The 23,846-nt window shown below is 51.6% G+C and overlaps 9 protein-coding genes, 2 non-coding genes and 1 pseudogene across 16 annotated transcripts; 8 read left to right on the top strand and 4 right to left on the bottom strand.

Annotated features, from left to right (window-relative positions):
* Nucleotides 1-22: 22 nt before the first annotated feature.
* H257_00012 (hypothetical protein) lies at nt 23-3,018 on the top strand. Its single transcript, XM_009822472.1, has 6 exons — nt 23-118; nt 161-245; nt 301-726; nt 784-1,322; nt 1,370-2,323; nt 2,380-3,018. Exons 1-6 carry the CDS (start codon nt 53-55, stop codon nt 2,869-2,871), a joined length of 2,562 nt encoding a protein of 853 aa, XP_009820774.1. The 5' UTR covers nt 23-52; the 3' UTR covers nt 2,872-3,018.
* Nucleotides 3,019-3,057: 39 nt separating this feature from the next.
* On the bottom strand, nt 3,058-3,129 carry H257_00011. The gene has a single exon. It is a non-coding gene; the product is annotated as a tRNA-Pro (tRNA).
* An 879-nt stretch (nt 3,130-4,008) lies between these two features.
* On the top strand, nt 4,009-4,080 carry H257_00010 (annotated as a pseudogene). The gene has a single exon. The product of its transcript is annotated as a tRNA-OTHER (tRNA).
* A 1,291-nt stretch (nt 4,081-5,371) lies between these two features.
* On the bottom strand, nt 5,372-5,938 carry H257_00009 (hypothetical protein; the record flags this gene model as incomplete). The annotated part of the gene is made up of 1 exon (XM_009822471.1): nt 5,372-5,938. One exon carries the CDS (start codon nt 5,936-5,938, stop codon nt 5,372-5,374), a length of 567 nt encoding a protein of 188 aa, XP_009820773.1.
* A 440-nt stretch (nt 5,939-6,378) lies between these two features.
* Nucleotides 6,379-6,459, bottom strand: H257_00008. Its single transcript has one exon. It is a non-coding gene; the product is annotated as a tRNA-Ser (tRNA).
* Nucleotides 6,460-6,544: 85 nt separating this feature from the next.
* On the top strand, nt 6,545-9,068 carry H257_00007 (chaperone DnaK). Its single transcript, XM_009822470.1, has one exon. The coding sequence runs from the start codon at nt 6,560-6,562 to the stop codon at nt 8,921-8,923; it is 2,364 nt and encodes a 787-aa protein (XP_009820772.1). The 5' UTR covers nt 6,545-6,559; the 3' UTR covers nt 8,924-9,068.
* An 88-nt stretch (nt 9,069-9,156) lies between these two features.
* On the bottom strand, nt 9,157-11,823 carry H257_00006. 2 transcript variants are annotated; one of them, XM_009822468.1, is made up of 7 exons: nt 11,570-11,823; nt 11,466-11,519; nt 11,305-11,417; nt 10,725-11,252; nt 9,646-10,549; nt 9,537-9,594; nt 9,157-9,460 (listed from the first exon to the last, which is right to left on the bottom strand). In XM_009822468.1, the coding sequence occupies exons 1-7, from the start codon at nt 11,780-11,782 to the stop codon at nt 9,237-9,239; spliced, it is 2,094 nt and encodes a 697-aa protein (XP_009820770.1). In that variant the 5' UTR covers nt 11,783-11,823; the 3' UTR covers nt 9,157-9,236. The 2 variants fall into 2 exon arrangements, with proteins under 2 accessions (XP_009820770.1, XP_009820771.1); XM_009822469.1 differs by lacking the exon at nt 11,570-11,823 and having other exon boundaries at nt 11,466-11,553.
* Nucleotides 11,824-11,987: 164 nt separating this feature from the next.
* Nucleotides 11,988-13,731, top strand: H257_00005. 2 transcript variants are annotated; one of them, XM_009822467.1, is made up of 9 exons: nt 11,988-12,030; nt 12,143-12,171; nt 12,222-12,302; nt 12,350-12,489; nt 12,550-12,583; nt 12,628-12,796; nt 12,858-13,040; nt 13,102-13,359; nt 13,403-13,731. In XM_009822467.1, exons 1-9 carry the CDS (start codon nt 12,007-12,009, stop codon nt 13,499-13,501), a joined length of 1,017 nt encoding a protein of 338 aa, XP_009820769.1. In that variant the 5' UTR covers nt 11,988-12,006; the 3' UTR covers nt 13,502-13,731. The 2 variants fall into 2 exon arrangements, with proteins under 2 accessions (XP_009820769.1, XP_009820768.1); XM_009822466.1 differs by having other exon boundaries at nt 11,989-12,030; nt 13,102-13,731.
* Nucleotides 13,732-13,826: 95 nt separating this feature from the next.
* H257_00004 (TTK protein kinase) lies at nt 13,827-16,750 on the top strand. Of its 3 annotated transcripts, XM_009822464.1 has the most exons (9): nt 13,827-14,285; nt 14,341-14,661; nt 14,715-14,815; nt 14,871-14,982; nt 15,067-15,506; nt 15,558-15,803; nt 15,865-16,012; nt 16,061-16,245; nt 16,303-16,750. In XM_009822464.1, the coding sequence occupies exons 1-9, from the start codon at nt 13,853-13,855 to the stop codon at nt 16,717-16,719; spliced, it is 2,403 nt and encodes an 800-aa protein (XP_009820766.1). In that variant the 5' UTR covers nt 13,827-13,852; the 3' UTR covers nt 16,720-16,750. The 3 variants fall into 3 exon arrangements, with proteins under 3 accessions (XP_009820766.1, XP_009820767.1, XP_009820765.1); XM_009822465.1 differs by having other exon boundaries at nt 15,558-16,012; XM_009822463.1 differs by having other exon boundaries at nt 14,871-15,506.
* A 296-nt stretch (nt 16,751-17,046) lies between these two features.
* Nucleotides 17,047-18,955, top strand: H257_00003 (hypothetical protein; the record flags this gene model as incomplete). The annotated part of the gene is made up of 5 exons (XM_009822462.1): nt 17,047-17,191; nt 17,238-17,963; nt 18,008-18,153; nt 18,214-18,252; nt 18,314-18,955. The coding sequence occupies 5 exons, from the start codon at nt 17,047-17,049 to the stop codon at nt 18,923-18,925; spliced, it is 1,668 nt and encodes a 555-aa protein (XP_009820764.1). The 3' UTR covers nt 18,926-18,955.
* Nucleotides 18,956-19,045: 90 nt separating this feature from the next.
* Nucleotides 19,046-20,270, top strand: H257_00002 (hypothetical protein). The gene is made up of 4 exons (XM_009822461.1): nt 19,046-19,188; nt 19,237-19,423; nt 19,478-19,651; nt 19,697-20,270. Exons 1-4 carry the CDS (start codon nt 19,076-19,078, stop codon nt 20,222-20,224), a joined length of 1,002 nt encoding a protein of 333 aa, XP_009820763.1. The 5' UTR covers nt 19,046-19,075; the 3' UTR covers nt 20,225-20,270.
* Nucleotides 20,271-21,979: 1,709 nt separating this feature from the next.
* H257_00001 (hypothetical protein) lies at nt 21,980-22,590 on the top strand (the record flags this gene model as incomplete). The annotated part of the gene is made up of 2 exons (XM_009822460.1): nt 21,980-22,306; nt 22,423-22,590. The coding sequence occupies 2 exons, from the start codon at nt 21,980-21,982 to the stop codon at nt 22,588-22,590; spliced, it is 495 nt and encodes a 164-aa protein (XP_009820762.1).
* Between the last annotated feature and the right edge of the window lie 1,256 nt (nt 22,591-23,846).

Raw genomic sequence — 23,846 nt, 5'->3', positions numbered from 1 at the left:
TTTAGCGACCATCCTGTACCTTTGCGAGTGGTATACATCACGATCCGAGACCATGCCATCGTCGGACGCTTCCGCGGCTGCAGGTGACCTTCGTGGCTCGTTCCAGCTTGCGATCAAGGTAATGAGGAAATAATGAAGGGAGAGTCTCATGGAGTTGTAGAAGTACTTGCATGTGAAGACAAAGTCCAAGAAGAGTCGAGCCAAGAAGCCAAGACTCATGACCGAGCCTGCTGTCGCATCCCCAGGTATCACTCCCAGATCATGCATGATGTGTTGTGTGTGTTGATGCATCAAACGCAGATCTCGAGGCAGTTTCAAAGTGTGTGGTGGAAATCGAACTGCCCTTGAATTCCGACTGGGTGTCGTCTCTCGTTGTCGTCGATGTCGTCCGCGTCACATTGTCCTGTCTCGCCGACGTCCACGAGCATGCCCCCCTCGCAGCTGCCTCTGACCAATCACCCGCCTCCAGCGACGACGTGACCCATCTTCAAACCATGCTTGGACGGGGCGAATCGCATCCGTTGTCGGCGTTGTTGTTGAACGTGCTGCGCAAGTGTGTCAAACTCGCATGCATCGACGTGGGCGACACGTTCAAGCTGTGTATGGACTGCCTCGTGGAATGGATCGTCTTGAACGAAGGTGCAAATTGGACGTGGCTGCTTGCGTTCGCGGGTCGCGTGGCGCCGAAGGACCTCACGGCGTACTCGCTTACCCACCTCGTGACAGGTACTACCCCTCCAACCACCTCCATCACTACACACACACTTATGTATGCATGCACAGGGGAATGGGAGCGTAGTCACGCGGTGGTTTTCACCAACTTGGACTCGTACTTGGCGGTGGAGTATCCATGGCATGTGACCAAGGGCGTGGTCGATGTGCTGGACAAGGCAATCGCTGCCGAGAACGCGCCGACGACTGTGAGCCGACTGCTGAATCTGCTCGGTCGTGGAGCCAACGTGACTCGAGCGTGCGATGCCAAGTTTACGACGCTGCTGACGATTCCCCGCGTGTCGGCGCTCATGCAGACTTGTGGCGCCGATGTCCAAACCAAGCTGCTCGATGTCCTCCAGCTGCACAGCGCCGTGCTGAGTGAAACTCCGGTGCATTTGCTTCCGCTGCTGGACGACCTGTCGGGCCACGATGCCGTCGGTCGTGCCGTCGCGGCGTGGCTCCACACGACCAAGTGCGATGCGTTCGTCGATCGTCTGGTCGACGCACTCCCGTACATTCACCAACATGTCAAGTCGTCCAGCGTGCTGGCGCCATACGTAGCGGCCATCACAACCAACGCCCACCGCACGTTGGATCGGACGCACAGCGTACTTATATCTTCCAATCACATAATCTATTGATGGGGACTCTGTAGGTTTGCCAAGCGTTTATAAGACTGCACGACCTTGGCCCTACGTCGTTGGACGTGAACGCGCTTCCATCTTCGACGGGGGTGTGCTTGGACCTCCTTGCCGCGGACCTCACGTCCGCCGCCGTCGCGCCTCAGAAAAAGCGGCGGGTGCTGGCATTGATGCTCCAAATCATCCACCAAGGCCAGGACAGGTGGACGTCGTCGTTGGCGGCGTGGAAACAAGCTCACGGCGTGTCCCACTGGCAGCTGTTTCTGACCTTGGCAGCGTCGTCGGACGCCGAGATTTCGCTCGCGGCGCTCCAACTGATGCAAGACGTCCCGTACCCGACCCTCGAAGATCCGCTGTGGCAGTACCGATGCCTCCACGACCTCTTGCGTCTGTTCTTTAGCCTCTTTGACGACGTGCCGCGCCTTGAGCTTGTCAAGAAAGTACTGAGCACGATCATGCGAGAATCGGGCGGCGTGCTGCTATACCCTGCGTCCGTGACGTCGACATTTGTCAATCTCGTGGTGGATGCCGTCGTGTCGGCTGATGCGCCGACAACTGTGCCGCACGACGTGCCCCAGGAAATGAACTTTTTCCGAGGCAAGAAGCCGGCGTCTGTGGCTCGCCATCTGTGTGCGACCAACTGCTTGCGGCCGTACAGTCCGTTTCCAAAGTCTGTTCAACAAGAAACGTCGGACGAGAACCAAGTCGACGTGTTTTCGCAGCTGCAGACGATGCGCCTATCGAGTGTGGTTGCGCCGTCCCAATTCGAGTCGCATTTGCTGGCCACGCGAGCTCGGGACATGCAGCGGGCGGTTTCTTGCTGCGAGCACGTCCAGGAGTTGCTCTACAACGCCTTGAACTTGACTTCATTTCCGGCGTCGTTTGCCAGCGCCGATGTGCTGGTCGACGCGTGGCTCGAGCGGACGCTCCCCGTGGCCATGTTCATTCCCCCAGATGACCACTACAGGGTATGTGTTATCACGCATTGAGCTTCACGTAGTAACGTTATATTGTCGACTTGTAGGAGGTGCTGCCAGAGCGATCCAACTTTGACATTGACCTGCGCATGGAGCAGTGGGTGTATCGCTATCCGTGCTTTATTCCACTGACCAAAGCGGCAGTGCTGTACAGCTCGCCCCAAGTAGCAGCGCGGTGCTTGCCGTTGTTGAAAGCAGTGCTGGTGGTCCTGGTCAATTTCTGGCACGCGCGGCGATTTCAGAAACAAGCAAACGGCGATGCAAGCTGGGAACTGCATGTCAGCATTGAGGTCATGTCGATTGTGGAAGGGACTGGGTGGGTGCCGGAGCCGTTGAATTCGAGCGCGCTGCTCTTCCCCCACGTGTCAGCCATGGATATTCGGTCGATGCTGCACGCCGTTTGGATGTACTTGGCAGACCACCCCCCCTTTTTGCAGTCACCGGCCAAACCAGATGAGGCGTACCAGATCCCGATCCAAAACGCCATCCACAACAACATTCACTCCATTGGACACCTCTTTGGCCACTTTTGCCAGTAAATTCGTCGCTTCGACTACTCATCTTGGTAACAAACAATGTGCGCTTGTATTACAGCACTGTCTGCGATGTGATCTGCTGCGTTCAATGTATTGATCAAACGATTGATTTCCCATACTAACCTGTGAAATAAGTTGCCTTGGACCTGACATAAGATTTTGTTCCGAGAACGAAGGTTAAATAAAAGTGGCCCCAACCGGGGATCGAACCCGGGACCTCCTGCACCCGAAGCAGGAATCATACCGCTAGACCATTAGGGCTTTATATGAAACTATCGTGCGTTTGGGCAAAACGAATGTATTGGTTAATTCTTCCATAACATTTCCCCCATGTATCACTTTTCAGATCTGAAGGTATATACGAATATAGGAGAAATCAGTTCATCGGGTGAGGGGTTGTATAATCAATACAACGGGATATTAAAATAGATATCGTTGTTTTAAATTTCGCTCCTGCCATACATTCTGAGCAAATTAATATACTGATCTCCACCCTTAAACGAAACGGAGCAAATTATGCAATTCACACAGTAAATTAACTCTTACAGGTATTTGCAGGCTGTCTGAACCAACCATATATACATGCATTCAAGCGCTGGGCGTCTCCAAGTCAGAGCTGAGTATGCCAGTGCGTCTCCAGCAGTTTCTCACAGTGGAAATGATGTCATCCATTTCAATGCCAAACGATTCAAGTGTTCGAATTTTGAAAAAGTCATCACCTTCCGATATGGTTGGATAATATAAAGTTTCAAAAATTATCAAGTTTACCCCGTTTCGTTTAAGGGGGGAAATCATACTCAGAAGAGCGATATTTAAATAAAAAATAGTACTTATAAAAATACGAGCGGGAGTACTGAAAGTCAAGTACTACCGTAGTGGATTTTCTCTTTTCAAGTTTTAAAAATTTCGAGCGAACGTTATTTTATTTTCAATACGTGCCAATCCGACCCAAGCAAATGCTAGGATTCCCCATGTCGCGAAGGCACATAAGTTTATCACCATTAATATTTAGCCTTCAAAACTGGGGATTAATCATCTTTAATTCAAGACGAAGCGATTAAGAAAAGAATGAGCTAAATCCGACCAGTATTTGAAAACGAAAGATTCGTTTTGCCCAAACGCACAGTATGGATTAAGGGTGTTCAATTAGTTCAGTTGGTTAGAGCATCGGTCTTTTCACCCAAAGGCCCGGTTCGAATCCGGGTCCCGTCATACTTTCCGACGAAACCGTCACGAAATAGGTGATATCCGAATGAAGAGGACCCGTGATTTGGATAAGTATCCGGATCGTGAAAACACTCTACAGTACTAACGGCTGTAAACACAACCAACACCCCCGAGTGGGTGACCAGAGCATCTCCAACGGTAAATTCTAACCTATACGTATATACCGTACATTTGTCGAAATATAATGCAACGACGTAGGGTCTGGACGAAATATATTGAATGCTTGGCGAACATAACGCACATGGCGTGAATCAGTTGTGCGTCGGACGAATATACCGGAAATAACCTGAACTTAAACGAAAAATGGTGTAGTATGTGGCATCATCCCTCGCTCCGGACTACTACAGTATCATGATACGCGGCCGAGGCCATTAAGTGCCCGCGGAGTGATTTTAACTTTACAGCGTAATATCAATATCACTACTACTACTCTGGTCTGAAATGATAGTTGGGTTTGAGTTCTTATTGGCGGTATTCTTCTAAATTTGCATATTCTGTACATCTGATTGGTTGGTTAAATGGCGCAAGCTCCCTGCTTCGATTGGCTCTGTTTTGAGCGTTCCAAATCGTTTTCACTCAAAACATTATGGCTGGTCAAAGTCGAAGTCGCAACTAAAATCTAAACACACATACCCGCTGAGAGCTCATTTATCAAATTTGACCGTCGTTGTCAATACAAGATACATTCGTAAGACTCTATTGATGCCGTCTGCTACGCCACCGAGCTCTCTACCGCATGCCGCTTCCTCTCGATGACTAAGTACTTTCAACACAAGGAGCGTGTCGCCATCTATGAATCGCTGCTACAAGTCAGCTCAAACGGTCGACTACCACGTGGCGCCATCACCCCAACGTCAAGGGGTTGATACACGGACGTCGCGTCCGGTGGCAACGCATACAGGTGGGCACCTAGTCGTACATGATGTTGTACGACTCACCCGACACATGTGACTCGAAGTTGTCCAGCAGCACGACTGACGGCTCCTCGATTGCTTCCCCGAGGACATCCCGAAGGTACGTGGCCTATGATGCTCAGTATTTTGAGCGATGCTGATGGCGGATTGATTGTCCTCGTGAACCGAAATCGGTTGATCACTAGTGTGATGTAGTTCGACAGCGAGTTGCCGAATGTATAAACATTTCTTTAATGCAAAGGGCAAAAGCTACAGACTCGGTCTCGGTGGTGGACAGAGTCACAATGTCTTGCTTCTTGGACAACCAAGAGATAAGGTTGTTAAAAAACAGGATCAGAAATCCACTGACACATCAACGAGCGTCAGGGCACATAGCGTAGTTGGCGTCCACATAGGCGGAAAGAAATGGCTTGGAGACATAGTCTCGACCACCGAGGCATGTCGTATAAGATGCCAGTTTCATCAACGTTGTACACGCACTCCTTGCCGTACGCAATGTACTCGCGGTGGAACTCCGCGGCGAAGTCGCTCTGCACCTCCGCAATATCGGCTTGCTTGACCTTGTTCTTGGTGGGACGCTGACGGGAGAAGCCGTGACGATCGCAGAAGTGCTGGAGCAGGCGGAGGAGAGAGTCATACGACGTCGACTCTTGCTTGGTGGCAAGGTAGTTGTTCAACCACTCACGCTGGTTGGCCTTGATCGACAAGTCGAGATGCGTTGTCGTGAGGGCGCGCTCGTTGTCACGGACACGGTTTATGAACTCGATGAGTCCTGGCGGGTCTGGAAAGACCTCGTATCTTCCACCAGGCTCAAGCTTCATATTCTTTAAGTTACCATCGTATGCTAGAATCTCGTGTCTTTGGGACATCCAATTGCGCAACGTGCGTCGCGGAACGTCCAGTGCTGCGGACACCTTGTAGTCCGACATGGTTTCCAGCATTCCCAACGCTCGGAGCTTCGTTGATATTGGATACTCCCGTCGTCTCATTTTTAATTGTGCTTGTGGAGAATTTGTTTTGTATTGAAACGGGAAGTATTTTAATTCCCCCAATCATCAAGCTGTATTTATTCATTCAAATGTGATTGGATGTTGTCCACCATTACACCAATAAATCTTCGGCAGGCGTTGCATTCCGTCGTTCCCTGTATTACCTTGCAAAAGGTGATGGAGAAGACACTTGAAACTATGGATACAAACGATTACAAGCTCCCGCATTTGAGTAAGGATGCTTCCATAAAGGACTTGACTCTCTTCAATGTCACAGTATACTTTACAGTATACTTTAATCAAGATAAAACATCACTACTATCATTTCAGACCAGAGTAGTACAGTAGCATGAAGGTGATTCAAAAACATGAAAAACAATCGACAGCTGTGAGATTTGAACTCACGAGGGTTTCCCCAATAGATTTCGAGTCTATCGCCTTAACCGCTCGGCCAAGCTGTCTCTTTATCTAGCCATCAAAATAAGATATGACATCAAAATTGTTCGACTGTAAACCTAGCACGAGCCATTCATTCAAATTCCGATTATTGTGAACTGAACGATGGCCCCTCCTCGCCGCCGCGCCAACAAGAAAGCTGGGTCTGACTCCTATGCAAACCTTTCCGCCGATGAGCGCAAGCAGCAAGGCGGTGATGCCAAGACCCGAGGCAATGCTGCCTACAGCTCGGGCGATTTCGCCACGGCCATCAAGGAATTCACCACGGCCATCGCTTACGAACCCCACAACCACGCTTACTTCTCCAACCGATCGGCTGCTTACCTGAACAATGGCAATGCTGCGGCTGCTTTGCAAGACGCCAACAAGTGTATCGAGATCGATGCCAAGTGGAGCAAGGGTTACGCTCGCCTCGGTGCCGCGTACTACTACGTCAAGAGCTACGAAAAGGCCATCTCAGCCTACACGAAGGGATTGTCCCTTGAAAAGGGCAACAAGCAACTCCAAGCCGGTTTGACCCAAGCGCAAGCAGCTCTCCAAGTTCTCGAAGAAGAGCAGAGTGGTGTGGATATGGACGACGCCACGCGCAAGTTGAAGCGCCTCGAGATCGAAGAAAAGATCAACAAGGCCCGCGCCGACCGCGAAGAAAGCGCCAAGCGCGCCGAGCGTGGTTTCTCGGAGGTGATCGGGATCGATCTCGGTACCACCTACTCGTGCGTGGGTGTGTGGAAGGACGGCCAAGTGGAAATCATTGCCAATGCCGAAGGCAACCGCACGACCCCTTCGTGGGTGGCGTTCAACGAAACCGAGCGCTTGATCGGTGAAGCTGCTAAACTTCAGGCCGCGTCCAACGCCACCAACACGGTGTTCGACGCCAAGCGTATCATTGGCCGCAACTTTAGCGACCCCATCGTGAAGAAGGACGCCGCGCACTTCCCCTTTAAGATTACCAAGGGAGAAGGTGACAAGCCGTTGATCGAAGTGTCTTTCCGCGGCGAAGCCAAGAGCTTCACCCCCGAAGAAATCTCGTCGATGGTGCTGACCCGCATGAAGGAAACCGCGGAAAACTACCTCGGCCAAGAGATCAAGCAAGCCGTGGTGACCGTGCCTGCGTATTTCAACGACCAGCAGCGTCAATCCACCAAGGACGCCGGCGCCATCGCTGGCCTCGACGTGAAGCGCATCATCAACGAGCCCACCGCCGCCGCCCTCGCGTACGGCTTGGACACGAACGCCGGCGCGGAAGGCAAGTCGAACATTTTGATCTTCGACTTGGGCGGAGGCACGTTTGATGTGTCCATCTTGTCGATTGAGAACGGCATCTTCGAAGTCAAGTCCACGGGCGGTGACACGCACTTGGGTGGCGAAGACTTTGACTCGAACATGGTCGACTACTTGATCACCGAGTTCAAGCGCAAGAACAAGAACTTGGACCCGACGACGTCGGCCCGGTCCATGCGCCGCCTGCGCACGGCGTGCGAGTCTGCCAAGCGCATGCTTTCCACGACCACCAGCGCCACCATCGAAGTGGACTCGCTCTTCGAAGGTGTGGACTTTAGCTCGACCATGACGCGCGCCAAGTTTGAGTCGCTCAACGACGAGTGCTTCAAGCGCACGGAAGAAACCGTGTTGAAGGTGTTGCAAGACGCCAACATGGAGCCCGGTCAAATCACCGAACTGGTGCTCGTGGGCGGGTCCACGCGTATCCCCAAGGTGCAAAACATGCTGTCGGGTCTGTTTGGCGGCAAGGAGCTGAGCAAGTCCATCAACCCCGATGAAGCCGTGGCGTACGGCGCGGCCGTGCAAGGCGCGATCCTGAGCGGCATCCGCAACGACGCGACCAACTCGTTGTTGCTGGTGGACGTGACGCCCTTGTCTCTGGGCATTGAGTTGGTGGGCAAGGTCATGTCGGTGCTGATCAAGCGCAACACGGCGATCCCGGTCAAGAAGACGCGCATCTACACGACCGAAGAAGACTTCCAGACCACGGAAAAGGTCGTCATCTACGAAGGCGAGCGCGCGTCGGTGGTGGACAACAACAAGCTCGGTGAGTTTGAAATCACGGGCATCGAGCGCGCCAAGCGCGGCGAGCCCAAATTGGAAGTGACGTTTGAGATCGACGCCAACGGCATCTTGCACGTGAGCTGCAAGGACAAGAAGACCGGCGCCAAGAACCAGACCACGATCAGCAACAACCGCGGCCGGTTGAGCCAGGAAGACATTGACCGCATGGTCGACGAGGCGGAGAAGTACAAGAAGGCGGACGCTTTGCTGTTGAAGCGCATCGAAGCGCGCAACGAGTTGGAAGGGTTCATCTACCGGTACCTCGAAGTGGCGACCAAGAAAGGCGAAGCGGCCGCTGAAAATTTGCTGCGAGAAACCCGCGACTGGTTGGAAGACCACACCGAAGCCACGGTCAAGGAACTCGAAGACAAGAAGCGCGCGTTGGAGCGTGTGTGTAGATTTTAAACCCACGTGGAATGCAATCGTTCTCGTCCTAAACAAACAAAATCGACCGTAACGTTTCTCAGACCACTCCGAAATGGGCTCTTTTGTTTCGTTGGACACGTGATACAAAAGCTCGTCTAACTGTAAACACATGTGGGCCTTGCGCTAACTACTAACTACTACTACGTAGTAACTACTACATGTACGAGTCGTTGTCGTCATCCCTGACATTTCGTCCAGATTGAACAAGTGCAGGTTGAGGCCATGGGGAGATATGTAGGTCACCAATCACTCCTCTTGACGCAAAGCATGTTTAGTTACGAGAAAGATGCTCCTACAATGTGCCGTAATTGAACGACGATCGGGCCGTCATGGACTTGAATGACGCCGAGCCGTCCGCACTGGACCGAAGGAGGTGCGCGTGGAGAAAGCTCAGGAATCGAAGCGCGTACTCGGGCGGGGGCAGCGCCGTGATCGTTCGCTTGTCTCTCACGAGGGACAAGACCAAGTTCTGAACCTTCCAACGCAAGCCATACGATTGCAAGATGTCGATGAACCCTACAACAAACCATTCAATGCGACGAAACGGTGCGCAACTGGCTCTGGATCGTAGGTATTCCTGGGAATGGTGTACCTAGGTAGTACACTTTCTTGGCATCGGCCGACACAATTGCATTCTTGGGCAGCAACTCCTATGTATAACATTCATTGAGTACAACGCCCAAGACGACCAATCAAGATACCGTGGATTCGGTTTCGGCGTCAAATTCTCGAATCCCGACAATGCAGCTGTAGTCCATGATGTCCATTTCTTGGAGAAACCCAATGTCGCTGGTCATTTGCGTGAGCAGCTCGAGGCGGGCGGTGGACGCGACGTTCAGGTAGGTCCCCCTAGCCACAAACTCGTGGTCGTGCCACAGCTGCTTGGTCGCCGTCTGGGGGGGACTCAGCAGTCGCGCCGTCTGGTCGTCCTTGAGGAACACGCGCAGCGGGGGGTGCAGCACCGGCGCGAACAGACCCTTCAAGTCGTATCGGTCGTCGATCTCGTGGTGGGTGCTCAGCACGTTCTCCATGACAACGAAGAACATCTTGTCCCATCCCACGGGCAGCTGCATGCTGTGGCAGCCGAGGAACCGGCACAGCAGCGTCGACGGCTGTGTCCGGACGTACGCATGGTACGATGGGAGCATGCGCAGCAGGAACGCGTGCTCGTCCTTGGTCATGGTCTTGACGATGTATCGGCGGTCGCTGGTGAAGTAAAACAGCATGCCGGACTTGCCTTCGGACGCAATTTCACTCAACGTGCCCACAAAACTGGACTCGTACGCCTCGGGATCGATGCCGGCGATGGCACGGAGGTTGGCAAACACCCGCGGGGCGTAGTCGGTGAACCCCAGTTTGTCGTAGTACACCTGCAGCTTGGATGTGTTGAGGCGCACGGTGGTGGCCAGCCGCTTCTTCTCGGCGTACCACAGGTGGGTGCCGCCGTCTTCAAACTCGTCCGACCGAGCGGATGCACTGCTCATGCTCTGCGACCGCGAGATGTTGGGGTCCGACAGGGGCTGGGACCGCGACTTGTCCGTGCGGCGCACGGGAGAGTCCTCGGACGGTTCCCGCAGACTGCGGATAATCCCCACCGTCGTGTACCTACAAATATATATAAATACATATCGATACAGTATATTATATTGCATGCGTCCTGCGAAAACTATCAAGAATATTCATAATAGCAAGACATACACGAACAGGACAAAGGTGACATGCAACCAATCAATCGAGACGATAGATTCCAACACACACACTCTCTCTCTCTCTCTCGTACTTCATAAGGTCCTTTCGAAGCGACGTGCTAAAGTGCTCTGTGAGTCCGACGTTGGGCTCGAGCACGGGGTCGCCGCCTTGAAAGTGCGTGAGTAGGTCCGTGTTGACGCCCCACACGACGCCCACGAGCAGCGGGTACGACCCCAAAGCCACCATGAACGCCAGTTCAATATGGTGCGCAGATCGGCCGCTGAACGAGCGCAAGTACGCGCTGTAGTACAGCCCCCCACAGACGACCCAGAACGCGCCGTACATGATCAGGTACCGGAAGTACTGCAGCAGGCTGCGGCGCTTGGACCGGTACGTCGAGTCCATTTGACGCCGCGCGAAGCGAAACGTGGCGAAGAGAAGCACCGCGAACGACACGAACCAGACCGCCAGCACCGGCCCGAAGAGGAAGATCCAGTTGGCGTCGTTGGGTTCGCGGGCGTCCAGTGTGCGCCGGATCCAGCAAATGTTGAGCGAGCTCACGCCGTAGAGGTGCAGGGAGTAGATGCTGGCCGCTGACAAACTGCTGATCGACCACGTGCTACCCCGAAGCATGACACTCGTGTTGGAGCGAGAAATGACATTGGACGTACATGGTGTGGTAGGCCCACGTCTTGATGGCGTACCCCATCCAAGGATTGATCAGCGCAATGAGCAGATCCAAGGACAGCATCATGTACCACAACCCACTGCCTAGGATGAAAAACTACGCCACAAATGTGTCAACATGCACCACACACGTGCCTTGCCATACCTGGTTGTAAACGGACAACGCAGCACAGCCTTCGTCGGACATCCCATCCTCTCCCTATTCCATGATACACACATATCACTGCAAGCACGAAGTATCCTGCGTACCAGGAGGAAGTGTTGCCCGACGAACCCGATCGTGAGCATGAAGTTGCATGCCACATGCCACACCATGAGGTTCGCCGACGGATGCTGCGTTTTGAGCTGCGGGAAGACCAGGTATGACGAGATCGTGACAAAGTGGATGACGGACCCGACGATCCCCATCCACAAGTACACCTGGCTCGAGGTCGCCACGTCAACGGCATCGTACCCTACCATGCCGCCTTGTTTCTCCACAAGGGGTTGCGGCAAAAATGTCCATGACACAATTCCTAGCGTGTAATTGGCCAAAAACCTGGCCCGAATTGTCTAGTAGACGGACCTACTATTATAGACTATTATAGGTGTACTACGGGAAAGTATTGCTTTTTGAGGGTGCTACTACTAGTAGCATGGGACTACTATTAAAAATAGCAAAAGTTGATTTGAAACGAAGATACAGGATGGCGAGCTGGATGCGATCGGGGGTACGTCAACATGGCAAGCCTTCCTGTATGGATATGAGCATGCATGTGTGTGCATGGTATATGTGTTGTGTCGAATCATCATGAAACCCCAGCTCTGGCTAATTTGTCGTAGTTGCAATCGATGGTGGATACTTCACGAAGGTATCGTTGCCGTCGCCCGTCCGCCATGCTTTTCCTCACCAGACGATTAGGTTGAAGGAAGAGATCTTGCAGACGACGGGTGTGCACGACTCGGGATGCGTTGACCCTGTGCTTGACACGCGGACCCAGCGGTACATGCACCCTCCCATCCGTTCATCCTCATTCTATTCGTCCACAGCTTCAATCAACAATGTACAGCCATTGAACGACTGCATGCATCAACAGCAGAGTACGTGAAGCAAGCTGATGCCATGGCGAAGGCATCATCAGCCCTTGTTCACGAGTTTAAGGCGTTTTTCAACATCCAGTTGGCCCAGGGTACGGCAAACCTCGACAACGATGATCATATCCCTTCACCATGTTTCTTCCGTCGATCAGGCAAGGTCGACAAGGAGTCCGAAGACTTAGTGCGGTATGTACTTATCAACCACGCCGCATCCAATGCACATAACGTAGACAGCTGGCCCAAGCCTCCGAGTGCCTTGAGAGCATCCACTGGGGCCTCCAGAAGTCCGTCCATGCCGCAAGCAGCACCATGTTGACCGAAAAGGTGCTCAAACCGATCTCCAAGTTGAAGCAACACAACACGACCATCCAAAAGCACGTCCAACTTCGCAAGCAAAAGGTACCCACCTTCCTACTCAGCGTCAATGTACTTCGAACTAGTACGTACGTACGGCGGATAGATGCTCGACTTTGACGCGCTTCGTCGCGCCGCGGGCACATCTCCAGAATCCCAAGCCAAATTGCGCATCGCCGAAGAAAGCGTGGTGAAAGCCACGGTGGACCTCAACGACACGTTCGACCGCATGGACGACAACCGGGGCTTCATCCTGCGCAACGAGTTCCTGGCGCTGACCGCGTCGCAGGTGCTGTGCGTTCATCGTATTCCCTGTATGTCTTGAATGACAAATCGTGTACGGTGGCTAGATCTTCGTGTCCACCAAGTGCCATGTGGGCCTGCAGCAACTGCTACCGCTCATGCCTGGGGTCGCGGGTCGGTTGTTCGACTTGAGCTTGTTGTCGCAAGCGCCACAACTCGCGAGTGACCCCGTGCAACATGCCGCGCTGGGGGTGCTGGACTACGCAGGCGCCAACTGCTTGCTGGAGCGACCTGTGAACAGCATGACCCGTCTCGACCTTCCCCTTCCAACCACCGATCGATTGGACCCCGCGTCTCCCTTTGACGTACGTATATGGATGATGCCGACGGTTTTTCATATGAAGTTAGACCATGCACGCCGTGCAAGGCCTCGCGGACTCGACGTATGCTCGTCCGCCCGCCTCCCGCGAATCAAGTGCCTTCCAGCGAACCCCGAGTTTGTCATAGGGATCTACCATAAGCCACCACAAATCACACTTGGACGGCTTGCTAGTGTTGTGCGTTGTGCATCATCGTAATGCATGTACACATAGCTCAGCGCGTGGGGGTGCTACGGCGACTTCGTCATAGCATTCAGCATGGCGGTATGGCACTCGGAGCATGTCGCGGTTCCTGCTTGACGAAGACCACAAGTTCTCACCAATGTCCATTGGAATTTATTTGATATTAACATCAAGGTATTTTTGAAATTCAGCGTTGACATCGTCAGGTGAGATATTTTGCAGCGGGTGAGCCAATCAAACAGCGTCAAAACCCTAACAGTACATAAGGCGACGGACACAGCTCGCTCGGTCGACGATGGAGGAGCTCCTGAGGAAGGACGAGAACTTGTCCGATTTCTTCATGCTTGGCATCAGAGACAGCGACATGGATGGAGATCATGCGACCGGAGCAGCTTTGCTTGACGAGAGAAAGTCCATCGTGAATGAGCTGTTGAAGAACCCTTTCGATCCAGCGTTGTGGAAGCGACTCGTTGGCAACTGCAAGCGGCTCGCGGGCAGGTATCCGCATCTAGTCCAAACTATATTCCGTCGTGCGCTATCCTGCTTGAAGCAACCTGGCTTGGATGGGCATCAGCGATCCGACCACATCGACATCATCCTCGACTACGGCGACCTGCTCAAGGATCCAAAACGCAAGCGAGGGTTGCTGCGCCAGGCATTGATGGAAGGCCTTCCGCAAAACCAAACCAAGTTCTTCGAGTACTACGCCAAGTTTGAGAAGTCTCAACGTACGCAGGAGCCGTTTAAGACAGACAGTACATGTCGCCTCACTCGTTCTTGTAGACGAAACCGACACGGCACACGACATGTTAAACTTGGCGGTGGCGAAAAGTCTGTTGAGCAGCGCCGATCGCGACAGGATCTGGAAAGGGCTCAACGACGCCCCGCCTGCTCCAATGGCCGTCGTAACGTCCCCCACCCCTCAACCAACGCTGCGGCGCGACTTCGTATCAGGCATCCAAACTCCTCGTCAACCCCAGGACGTTGGGGTGCCGCGATCGATATCGAAGCTCAGAGAAGGACTCATGACTCCGCTGTCGTCGCGGCAACACCCCTCCTCCACCCGGTCCAGTCAAAAGTTTCCCCGCATTACATTCGACCGAGGTATTCTGCTCGCCCAAAATGTATAGCTGGATTCGTCATGTCGTCGTACATAGCCAACTTGGGGTTGCCGCAGCGAGTGCTCAAGTCAGAGCACATGTCCCAGGACTCGGACAAGGAGAACGACGAGCCTGAAAGCACTCGACCACCTACAGTAGTATGTTCGAGCGTCGTTGTGAATATTCGTTTGATTTGTAGCCACTCCATCTTAGGAATCTTCCAAGAACGTTCTTCCTGAACGACCGACCAGTGGCGCGACGCTGTGGCAGCCATCCAAGATTCCGCAGCGGGCTTCCACTGATTTCAAGACCTTTGCGGCGCCAGGTCAGCCCATTGCGTGGAAATCCACCCCCGTTTCTGCATCCGCCAGTGATTTTGACATTGAACATGCACGCTTTGGTGATGCAGACGCACTCAAGCAGCGCTACGGCGGTCCCACTGCCATCGCTCGGTCCAGTGACCTGCCGCCCTCCATTTCGACGCCATCACGGGGAACCGCGCCATTGGCCACGCCTAAATCTGCCATGGCCACTGGAAATCATACTGCAGTCAAACACGTCGTCAAGCGGCCGTTATCTCCTTCCAAGCCGTACCAAGTGTCGGAGGATTTGATGGATTCCCCAACCAAGAGCGACATGGAGATTACCTTGGCCCATGAGTACGAAGCATTGGAAAACCCGTCAAAGCGCCGTCGAAATGAACCGAATGAACGCATCGCCAGCAGCCCCGTGACTAGCAAAGCCAACACGCCGTCGCCGCCTCCTCTCTTTAGTGCCAGTCCCAGCGACAGCCGGCCTTTGCACGTGACGGTGGTCGACCGGTTGATTGACCCGAAGAACCATTTCACGGTACTTCCTACCTAGTAGTCTATTCATGCAGATGATTGTATGCGTCGGTAGGTCAACGGTATTACATTTTTGAGCCTCAAGCAGATCGGATCGGGTGGCACGAGCAAGGTGTTTCGAGTGCTGGGGCCGGACATGCAAACGTACGCTCTCAAGCGCATCAAGATGAAGAAGATGGACGAGGCCAGCGTGACGAGCTACCAGAACGAGATCAGCTTATTGAAGAGTCTCCAGGGCAGTCCGCATGTGATAAAACTGGTGGCCAACGAGCTCGATTATAACCTCAAAGTGCTCTATGTGGTACGACAAGAGAGAGACAGATGTGGTGTGTGTCGACGATGTGTTGCATATGTGTGTGTAGGTGATGGAGATTGGCGAAATCGACCTCATGAACAAACTCAAGGAGCTCAAGCAACACAACATCGTCGTGGAAGAAAACTTCCTCCGGATAGTGTGGCATCAAATGCTGCAGGCAGTCAACTACATTCACAACAGGCGCATTATTCATGGTATATAACAACCAGTCGACGCGAAGTTACGAATATCACACTTTGTAGGGGATTTAAAGCCGGCCAACTTTTTGTTCGTCAATGGCGCCATCAAGCTGATCGACTTTGGAATTGCCAAGGCCATCTCGAACGACACGACCAACGTCATCTTGGAGCAGGTCGAAGGCACCGCCAACTACATGCCACCCGAAGTGGCCGCGAGCTCGCTTGGCCGCAGCGAAACCCCGCAAAAGGTGCTTAGTTTATTTCTTTTATATTTTCTTCTTGACACGAGTGTTGATTTGATGCAGGTGGGGCGAGCGGGCGACATTTGGTCCCTTGGGTGCATCTTGTACCAGATCGTATACGGGGACACTCCGTTCGGAAACGTGACGCACATGATTCAAAAGTTTATCATGATCGCAGACCCCAACCACTCGATCAGCTTTCCTCCCCTCAAGAACAAGCAGCTGGCCCACGTCGTGCAGTCGTGCCTCCAGTGGGACCCCAAGCTGCGACCAGCCATCGAGGGCCCCCATGGACTACTGGAGCACCCATTCCTGTACCCCGACCGCGTGGTCGCCCCCACAGAGCACTCTGTGTGCGAGTCCCTGCGCAAGGCAACGTCTTTCGTGCAAGCCGCCACCAGGTTTAGTCGGAATATTGAGCACGACACGGCGATGCTCGTGGCCGCGGTTAAAGCGGCGAAGCGAGCAAGGGCCGAGTAATCTAATTTATATGTCGTTCAGTGGATCTCGCAGCATTGCTTGCACCTATTAATCAAAATAGAACTATTAATACGTCGAAGTAATAGTAATATTATTTAGTAGTATTTCATCTTATTCCCCTCAACTTTGTTTCGTGTTTTCACCAAACCGTACTACTTTCTACCATCGTGTGAATTCAGTTTTCGTAAATATATGTAAATAATTTATGGTGATTTCGTGAAAAACAAGGATAACAGGGGAAATATACTGAATAAAAGCTGAAAGTACTAACTAGAAAATGGTGTACTACTGTAGTTGTATCATTTCGAACTGAAAGCCCTGACCAGCATGGCGCTGTTCCTTGGCATCGATTGCTCGACACAGAGCATGACGGGGGTTGTGATACAGTCCGACGAGCCATCGCAATCCTCCAGTCCATTCACGCTAATTGCGTCCGCCTCCTTTCAATTCGACAAGCGGCTACCACACTACGGTATGCTGCTGGTCATGGCCGCCTATCGAAGCTCACCGAGCAATAGGTACAACCAAAGGCGTATTGGCCAGCAATGGACACGTGGAAGTGCCGTCGTTGATGTTTGTCGAGGCACTGGAGCTACTACTTCAAGATCTGACCGTCGAATTGGACAAGTCTGGCCATGCGATGTCTCAAATCCGAGCGGTCAGTGGGTGTGCCCAACAGCACACCAGCGTGTTCTGGAAAGTTTCCTCGCTCAAGTTGCCCCAAGACGGACGTTTGCATGCGTTTTTGAAAGAGCAGCGTGCATTTGACCCTGAAAACGGCCGCAGCTGGATGGACTCGAGTACCTCCAGCCACTGCAAAGCGTTGGAGGCGGCCCTGGGCGGGAGTCAGCATGTGGCGGACATTACGGGGTCCCGGGCGTACGAGCGCTTCACTGGCATCCAATTGATGGCATTGTGGGGTCAAGTGCCGTCGAGGGTGAGTTTGGCGTCGTCGTTGTTGACGTCGCTGTTTCTGGGCCAGCTGTCATCCGTGGAACACAGCGATGCGTCGGGCATGAACGTGATGGACGTGCGGTCGCGGAAATGGTCAGCACCCATCATGGACGCTATGGAAGCCATCGGCGGCGTTCCCCTTGGAACCGTACGGCGGGTCTTGGGCGACGAGCCCATTCCGTCGACGGAGTCCGGGGGAACGGTGGCTAAATTTTTTCAATCGGTGCATGGGTTCTCGGCCGATTGCATCGTGCTTCCATTCACAGGAGACAATCCGAGTTGCTTAGCAGGTATAACACTATTTGGATGTGTAGATTAACAACATTTTATGCAGGCATGGGACTATCGCAATGCGGAGATATTGGAATCTCCTTAGGCACATCTGGGTGTTTGTTTGCAGTGGGCGCGGCCTCCGATGTGCGTCCATGTGGAGAGTTTGGGCATGTCATGGTGAACCCCGTGGATCCGCTGACGTTGATGGTATAGTTATAAATATATGGATTTGCCAGTATCAAGTTCATTTCGTGGATGTTTGCGTAGGCCATGGTGTGCTTCAAAAACGGTTCGTTGGCTCGTGAGGTTGGTGCTCGTTGTGATATATTTTCTTGTCAAAATAGATTAAGTATAGATTCGTTCGTAGAATGTGAGGGATCGCCGGGCGGGTGGGACCTGGCAAGAGTTTTCGCGGTTGATGGAGCTCAGCCCACCGGGCAACCATGGCTACTTGGGCTTTTTCTACTTGCAACCTGAAATCACCCCCGTAGTGCCCACTGAGTCTGATAGTCCGACCCTCAGCGGTGTGCATGGATTCAATGGCCACGACGAGCCCCAGGACGCCCTCACTTGGCCGGCGGAGGTCGAAGTCCGAGCCATCGTCGAGTGGCAATGCCTTGCAATGTACCGGTACATCCAGAAGCTGTACAAAGGCCCCATTCGCCGCATTGTCGTGGGCGGGGGGGCATCCGTGAACGCGTCCATCTTGGAAGTGCTATCGAATGTCATGCAGGCCCCCGTGTATGTCGAAGCCAATGGACACCACACGGCGGCGCTGGGCGGGGCATTGCGGGCCCAGCATGGCTTCCACTGCAACGAAGTGAAATCGGCGGTGCCGTTTTGCCCTGCTGTTGACTGGGAATTGAAGGCGACTCCGAACCGCAGAGTTCACGAAGTATACAAGGCCATGCTACAGCGATTTGAACGCCTCGAAGGCATCGCCATTGCCAGTCAACGCGACAGATATTATCAACCGTAGTCAAGTTGTGTCACACAAGGAGTCTAATTGTTACTTGTATCAAATGTCCTGCGCATTTACTACGTAGTATACTTTTATATTTCGTAACCAACCACTTGAAACGCTTTCTGAAACCGATTCTGCTTGGCAGTGCCACAATTGAGCGAGACGATGGAAAGTGATGGCGGGGTGGAGCCATTGGCGATAGGCCATGCTACTAAGCTGCGAACGTTGATCGAAGAAGCCACAGATCAACGTGACGAGCTGCAGCAAACCAACGCTGCGTAGGTTTCCATATCAAACTCCCCTAGATGTCGTTGACGTCCATGTAGGCTCCAACGGAAGGTTGTGCCACTGTTGCAGAAGAAACAAGACGCTTCGGCGGAAAAGAAGGATGACCGCCTGAGTTTGGTGGAGAATGAAAAGCGCTACTACGACTGTCTGAAAAGCGTGCACGAGGCGCGGGCGCAACTGCTCACGGCGCAGACACAGTATGACAAAATTGCCATGGAACTGCAGGTAACGAAGCCCTCTCCCCGACGACTTCGATTGACATTCATGGGATCTATCTAGTCCCGTTTGGATGAGAAAGAATCCAAGGCGAACGAGATTCAAGAATCGTTCATGGAGTTCAAACGCGAGGTGGCTCGAAGTGCCGAGAACACGCGGACGGGAAAGCCGATTCCCAAACGCGTGATTGCTCAATTCGAAGTGGCAGAAATGAAAAAAGACCAAGAAGTCGAAAAGGTACTCTCTTACGAGGAGCACGTGGATGAGTGATGTCGATCATAGGTTCGGTTAAAAAATATCAACTTGCGCACGCACTTGCGCAAGTTGGAGCAGCAATTGCACGCGAAGGAGCAGCTGGCGGAGGGACTCCACTTGATTGACTTTGAGCAACTCAAAATTGAAAATCAAACGCTGAACGAGAAGATCGAAGAGCGGAACGAAGAGCTCCACAAGCTGCGGAAGAAGACCACGACGACAGTCCAAGTCCTGACACACATCAAAGAAAAGCTGCAATTCGTGTTGGTAGAGAACCAAAACCTGAAAAAAGACTTGGCCGAGTTAGACGAAGATTTAACGAAAAACCGCGATACGTTAACCAAGAAGAAGAAGGAGCGCGACGGCATCCGGGCCAGCCAGCAGAAGATGAAGCACCAACAAGGGTTTGGCAACTCGCAATTGTTGATGCAAGACTATGAAAAGCGAAAGATCGATATTGAAGACTACCAAGGACGACTGGCGCAGCTCAAGCAACGACTAGCGTACCTCACCAAAAAAACACCAACTCAATCAGGCGAAGGGACGTCAAACTAACTGTAAATAACATTAACCGTTATTAATTAAGTTAGCTCAAGTTTGATTGATTTGGAAAGGAAAGGGGGTCGACGAAAATGATATTTTCGCAAAGGTGATTTGGTGTAAAAAGGAATGTTAATCTCGTAATGATACGGTAATTGACAGAGAACTCCATCATCTCCACGTATATGTGACAGGAGGCTGCGGAAAGCTTGACGGATCTGGGATCAACCGATTTGAGCTGCATTCATTCGATCATATTAACATTCAAAACCCCTCAATGTAAAAGTTGCAGTGTCGAATCCCACCAGTCATGCCCAAAGATAGGGAAAATAGTACTACGTAGTACAGTTAGCCTCAAAACCAGTGACTTTGTATATCGCGATAGACGAATCAATTTACGAATTGACTTTGATAGTGATGATGCAAGTGGTATTTTTGATTAATACTATGTGACTGGTAAATGTTGCAATTAAATATAAAGTCACAATATCCAAAGGATGTGACTCGGTCTATTGGTTAATTAATCACTCAGTCATTTCGTAAAAGTAGAGGCACAAAATTATGTGAAGGATTGAATAAAATTTGACAGAGTGAGTTTGGAATGTGATGGGTCTATCGACAAACGCTCAGTCATTGGTCAAGAGGTCTAGTTGTACTATCGTTAAGATCACTTTTTGGGAGGCGTCGGTTAACCACCTAACAAATTTGTAACTGGCAAAACAGATTTCATATGTAAAATTTACTATTACTGTATTAATAATAGTACTACAGTATGGAAATCCGACAAATACAAGGAACTACGGAATGCAAGGCCTCTTTTGTATTCGAGTGGGACATGAATGGCGTCATTTGATTGGCTTGCTTACTTCGAAGGACGAATACCATTACGAACCACACGTGCTGAAATAATATACTGACTCACGAATGGGTGTTTTTAAATATGGGTGAATATGATCACTTTGCGGACATACTTGTGCATTGTATCCGGAATTATAACCAATCCGGCCCGGGGACATGATTACCAGCCAATTATACTTGCATTTTGTTGTTTTTAGAGAACATTTAAGCCAATCGATGTATACGTAATTGCTAGGACAAGATCGGACCAGTTCGGACAGATTTGTCAGAATGGATCACAAAATATGAATATGTGCAATACAAATGCTAGCATTAACACATATTTTCCTGCATATAATATTATGCTCGGACAATTGGTAGCAATCACTTTGGCATACCATTCTGCATGGGGATCCAAGATCTTGTGTCTGCCAACACGACCAAGGCGAATGCTACAGCGATCAAGTCGTTTACGTGCTTTGTCACAGAAGAGAATGTAACAATGGAATACATTCATGCACAATTTGCTCTTGACCCTACTGGCGTTGCCATTGAACGTGTGCTTGACAAGTTTGGGTCGTACTTGGCATTCCTCGACACAAAGGGTGGGAAACACATCGCTCGGACACAGTCATTTTGTACTACCGCCACGTCATGTTGTGGCTGATTGAACTCTACCAACTTAGCGCCGCCGTCTCCGCCAAGCTGTTGAAAATGGGCTCAACCCTCGACCGGTACTGCATGAAACGCAACTCGGGTGGGTTTATCAAGAAGGCCCCAGCGTGCATTAAGGACTGTCTCCGTACTCTCATGGTCTACCAGTACTCAACCGCGAAGAATGCTACCGACTACTAGGATGCCGCTCTGTTGTGCCTGTTATGATACCTATTTGGCCGTGCGTCGGACCTGTCGTCACTCCAGAAGGCAAACCTCATGGTCACCGCTGCCGGAGTACTAATCGTGCGATTGGTGCGAATGAAGACATCAGACGAACAAGGTTTGTCGTTGTATTACGATGAGAAATTCCTTGGCTGTCCCCGAACAACGCCGCTCGCGAAGGGTGCAAAGCGGGATGCCAGTGTACCCAAGTCGGATGTGGTACGGGCGAAGAAGAGCCGAGGAGAAGCGATTATGCTGTCCACGTTGTGGTTTGAGTGGTTCACGCTGGTCCCACATCCATGGAACCAAGGCAACGTCGGCAACCGTCAACACCGCTCGGACATGAGCTGCTTGTTGACTTCATGCGACTTTTCATCGAAGGTGGATACAGCCTAGATGAGCACAAGGATGGATACCGCGACGATGTACTCAAGCTAGGGAAGTCAGCAGAGGTGAAGTTGGGATTATATTTGAAAGAAAGAGGAATCAAAACAAAGGCAGGCGGCGCGTGCTTGAAGAAACTGCGTGAGCTGCACTGTGCTGGGCACTTGGATACCCACATTCAACGCTTTGACGGGCTGTTTCGTGCCGGGCTAGTCGAAGACCCATCGCCTTTGTCGTCGATTAACCAGCTACGACCATTGCAATTGAACGCTTCAATTTGATAAGTTTAAATTGATAATACTTAAGTAGTGACCTGCTGTGAAGATAAGAAGGTGAGTGTACCTGATGAGTTACTGGTTTGAATGTTCAAGTACCATGCGGAACCACCGCAGGATTTTCGCCACCTTAGGTGGGGGGGGCTCACATATCAGATCATTCTACTCGGGCCCCCTTGGCGAATAGAAGTTGCTTTTGAACTCGCAGTAAAGGGTGGTTAATCAGTACACGCAACACAACAAATGAAATTACGTAAAAAATGTTAAATTAAATTTTGAATTTTAGCCCTCCAGCGACTCTAGCCGGGGCCTCCCCACGGTTGTCGTCCGCGGTGCCTTGATCAAGATCGATGGTTGGCTCTAATCAAGCTAGATATGTTAGTATATTTCAATAAATCATATGAGAATGTAAAATCGTCGTACCGTAGCATTGTAGTTCACCATGCCTAAAAGAATACTGCTCCCGCGGTCGCCACCGTTGCCGCCGCGATCAAGCTGTCTTTTGCCCAACGCCGCGACGATGCTGTCACTGCCACTTCCACGACCATGCTACCACTGCCAGCGCCACTATCTCAACATGCATGGTGCCAGTGCCGTCACCACCGCCGCTGCCATAATCGCCACGCACCACAGCTCAAATTGAGGTATGTGCGATATCTAGTTAATTGCTCAAATCCAATCCTTCTATTAATAGATATTCTCACCTTGAAGTAGATGGCAGGTGTTGTTGATATGTGAGTTTCACTATCTGTAGAAGCAAGGTAAAAATCGATCCAGCAGAGAATAGAATGCACAAAGTTCCATGATGAAATGAAACATATATGTAACTGTAAGGTTCGGTCACCGCCTTTATAGCTGTTCTCCTAGTAATGGGGATAGACGCCCGTCAAGGCTGCACTGGTGGTTTATGCTGCTGTGTATGCGATATCACAACCACTGTTGCAAGTGCAGCGTTATTCCAATTCATTATTATAGCTACCATGCATTTCTTCACATTGTATGGTGTTGACAAACGCCGTGTTTTTTTTATATAACGATGGTTGTTAGCGTTGATTCTGGTTGATGTTTAGAGGGCTGGTGTTGGTGTTAGATGTTTAGGGTTGTCACGGGCGAAGTAGTTTTGTCGCCGACCCTCTATCACTGTCTGGATCGCCGCGGGTGGAGTGTCTTGACAGCGCATCGATGACAGCGCATCGAAAGTCCACGAATTCCTGGAACTTGACAGCCAACGCACACCCAAACACGACAAACTTCGGGCACTA

Source organism: Aphanomyces astaci (genome assembly GCF_000520075.1).
Source record: "Aphanomyces astaci strain APO3 unplaced genomic scaffold supercont1.1, whole genome shotgun sequence".
In the NCBI taxonomy this organism is placed as follows: domain Eukaryota; phylum Oomycota; class Saprolegniomycetes; order Saprolegniales; family Verrucalvaceae; genus Aphanomyces; species Aphanomyces astaci.
This window is presented reverse-complemented; position numbering and strand designations above follow the sequence as displayed.

Bases quoted from the DNA above. Each gene is read 5' to 3' on its own strand.
- H257_00005 (XM_009822466.1), top strand. From the start codon at position 12,007: ATGGCGAGCTGGATGCGATCGGGG. The intron at 12,031-12,142 runs GTACGTCAACAT...AATTTGTCGTAG, and splicing joins CGAGCTGGATGCGATCGGGG to TTGCAATCGATGGTGGATAC. The intron at 12,172-12,221 runs GTATCGTTGCCG...CCAGACGATTAG, and splicing joins ATGGTGGATACTTCACGAAG to GTTGAAGGAAGAGATCTTGC.
- H257_00004 (XM_009822463.1), top strand. From the start codon at position 13,853: ATGGAGGAGCTCCTGAGGAAGGACGAGAACTTGTCCGATTTCTTCATG. The intron at 15,507-15,557 runs GTACTTCCTACC...ATGCGTCGGTAG, and splicing joins ACCCGAAGAACCATTTCACG to GTCAACGGTATTACATTTTT. The intron at 16,246-16,302 runs GTGCTTAGTTTA...GATTTGATGCAG, and splicing joins GCAGCGAAACCCCGCAAAAG to GTGGGGCGAGCGGGCGACAT.
- H257_00007 (XM_009822470.1), top strand. From the start codon at position 6,560: ATGGCCCCTCCTCGCCGCCGCGCCAACAAGAAAGCTGGGTCTGACTCC.
- H257_00002 (XM_009822461.1), top strand. From the start codon at position 19,076: ATGGAAAGTGATGGCGGGGTGGAGCCATTGGCGATAGGCCATGCTACT. The intron at 19,189-19,236 runs GTAGGTTTCCAT...ACGTCCATGTAG, and splicing joins CTGCAGCAAACCAACGCTGC to GCTCCAACGGAAGGTTGTGC. The intron at 19,652-19,696 runs GTACTCTCTTAC...TGTCGATCATAG, and splicing joins AAGACCAAGAAGTCGAAAAG to GTTCGGTTAAAAAATATCAA.
- H257_00012 (XM_009822472.1), top strand. From the start codon at position 53: ATGCCATCGTCGGACGCTTCCGCGGCTGCAGGTGACCTTCGTGGCTCG. The intron at 727-783 runs GTACTACCCCTC...ATGCATGCACAG, and splicing joins GCTTACCCACCTCGTGACAG to GGGAATGGGAGCGTAGTCAC. The intron at 1,323-1,369 runs GTACTTATATCT...GGGACTCTGTAG, and splicing joins CGTTGGATCGGACGCACAGC to GTTTGCCAAGCGTTTATAAG.
- H257_00006 (XM_009822468.1), bottom strand. From the start codon at position 11,782: ATGGTAGGGTACGATGCCGTTGACGTGGCGACCTCGAGCCAGGTGTAC. The intron at 11,418-11,465 runs GTATGGCAAGGC...TTTGTGGCGTAG, and splicing joins CGTTGTCCGTTTACAACCAG to TTTTTCATCCTAGGCAGTGG. The intron at 10,550-10,724 runs GTACGAGAGAGA...ATATATTTGTAG, and splicing joins CTTCGAAAGGACCTTATGAA to GTACACGACGGTGGGGATTA.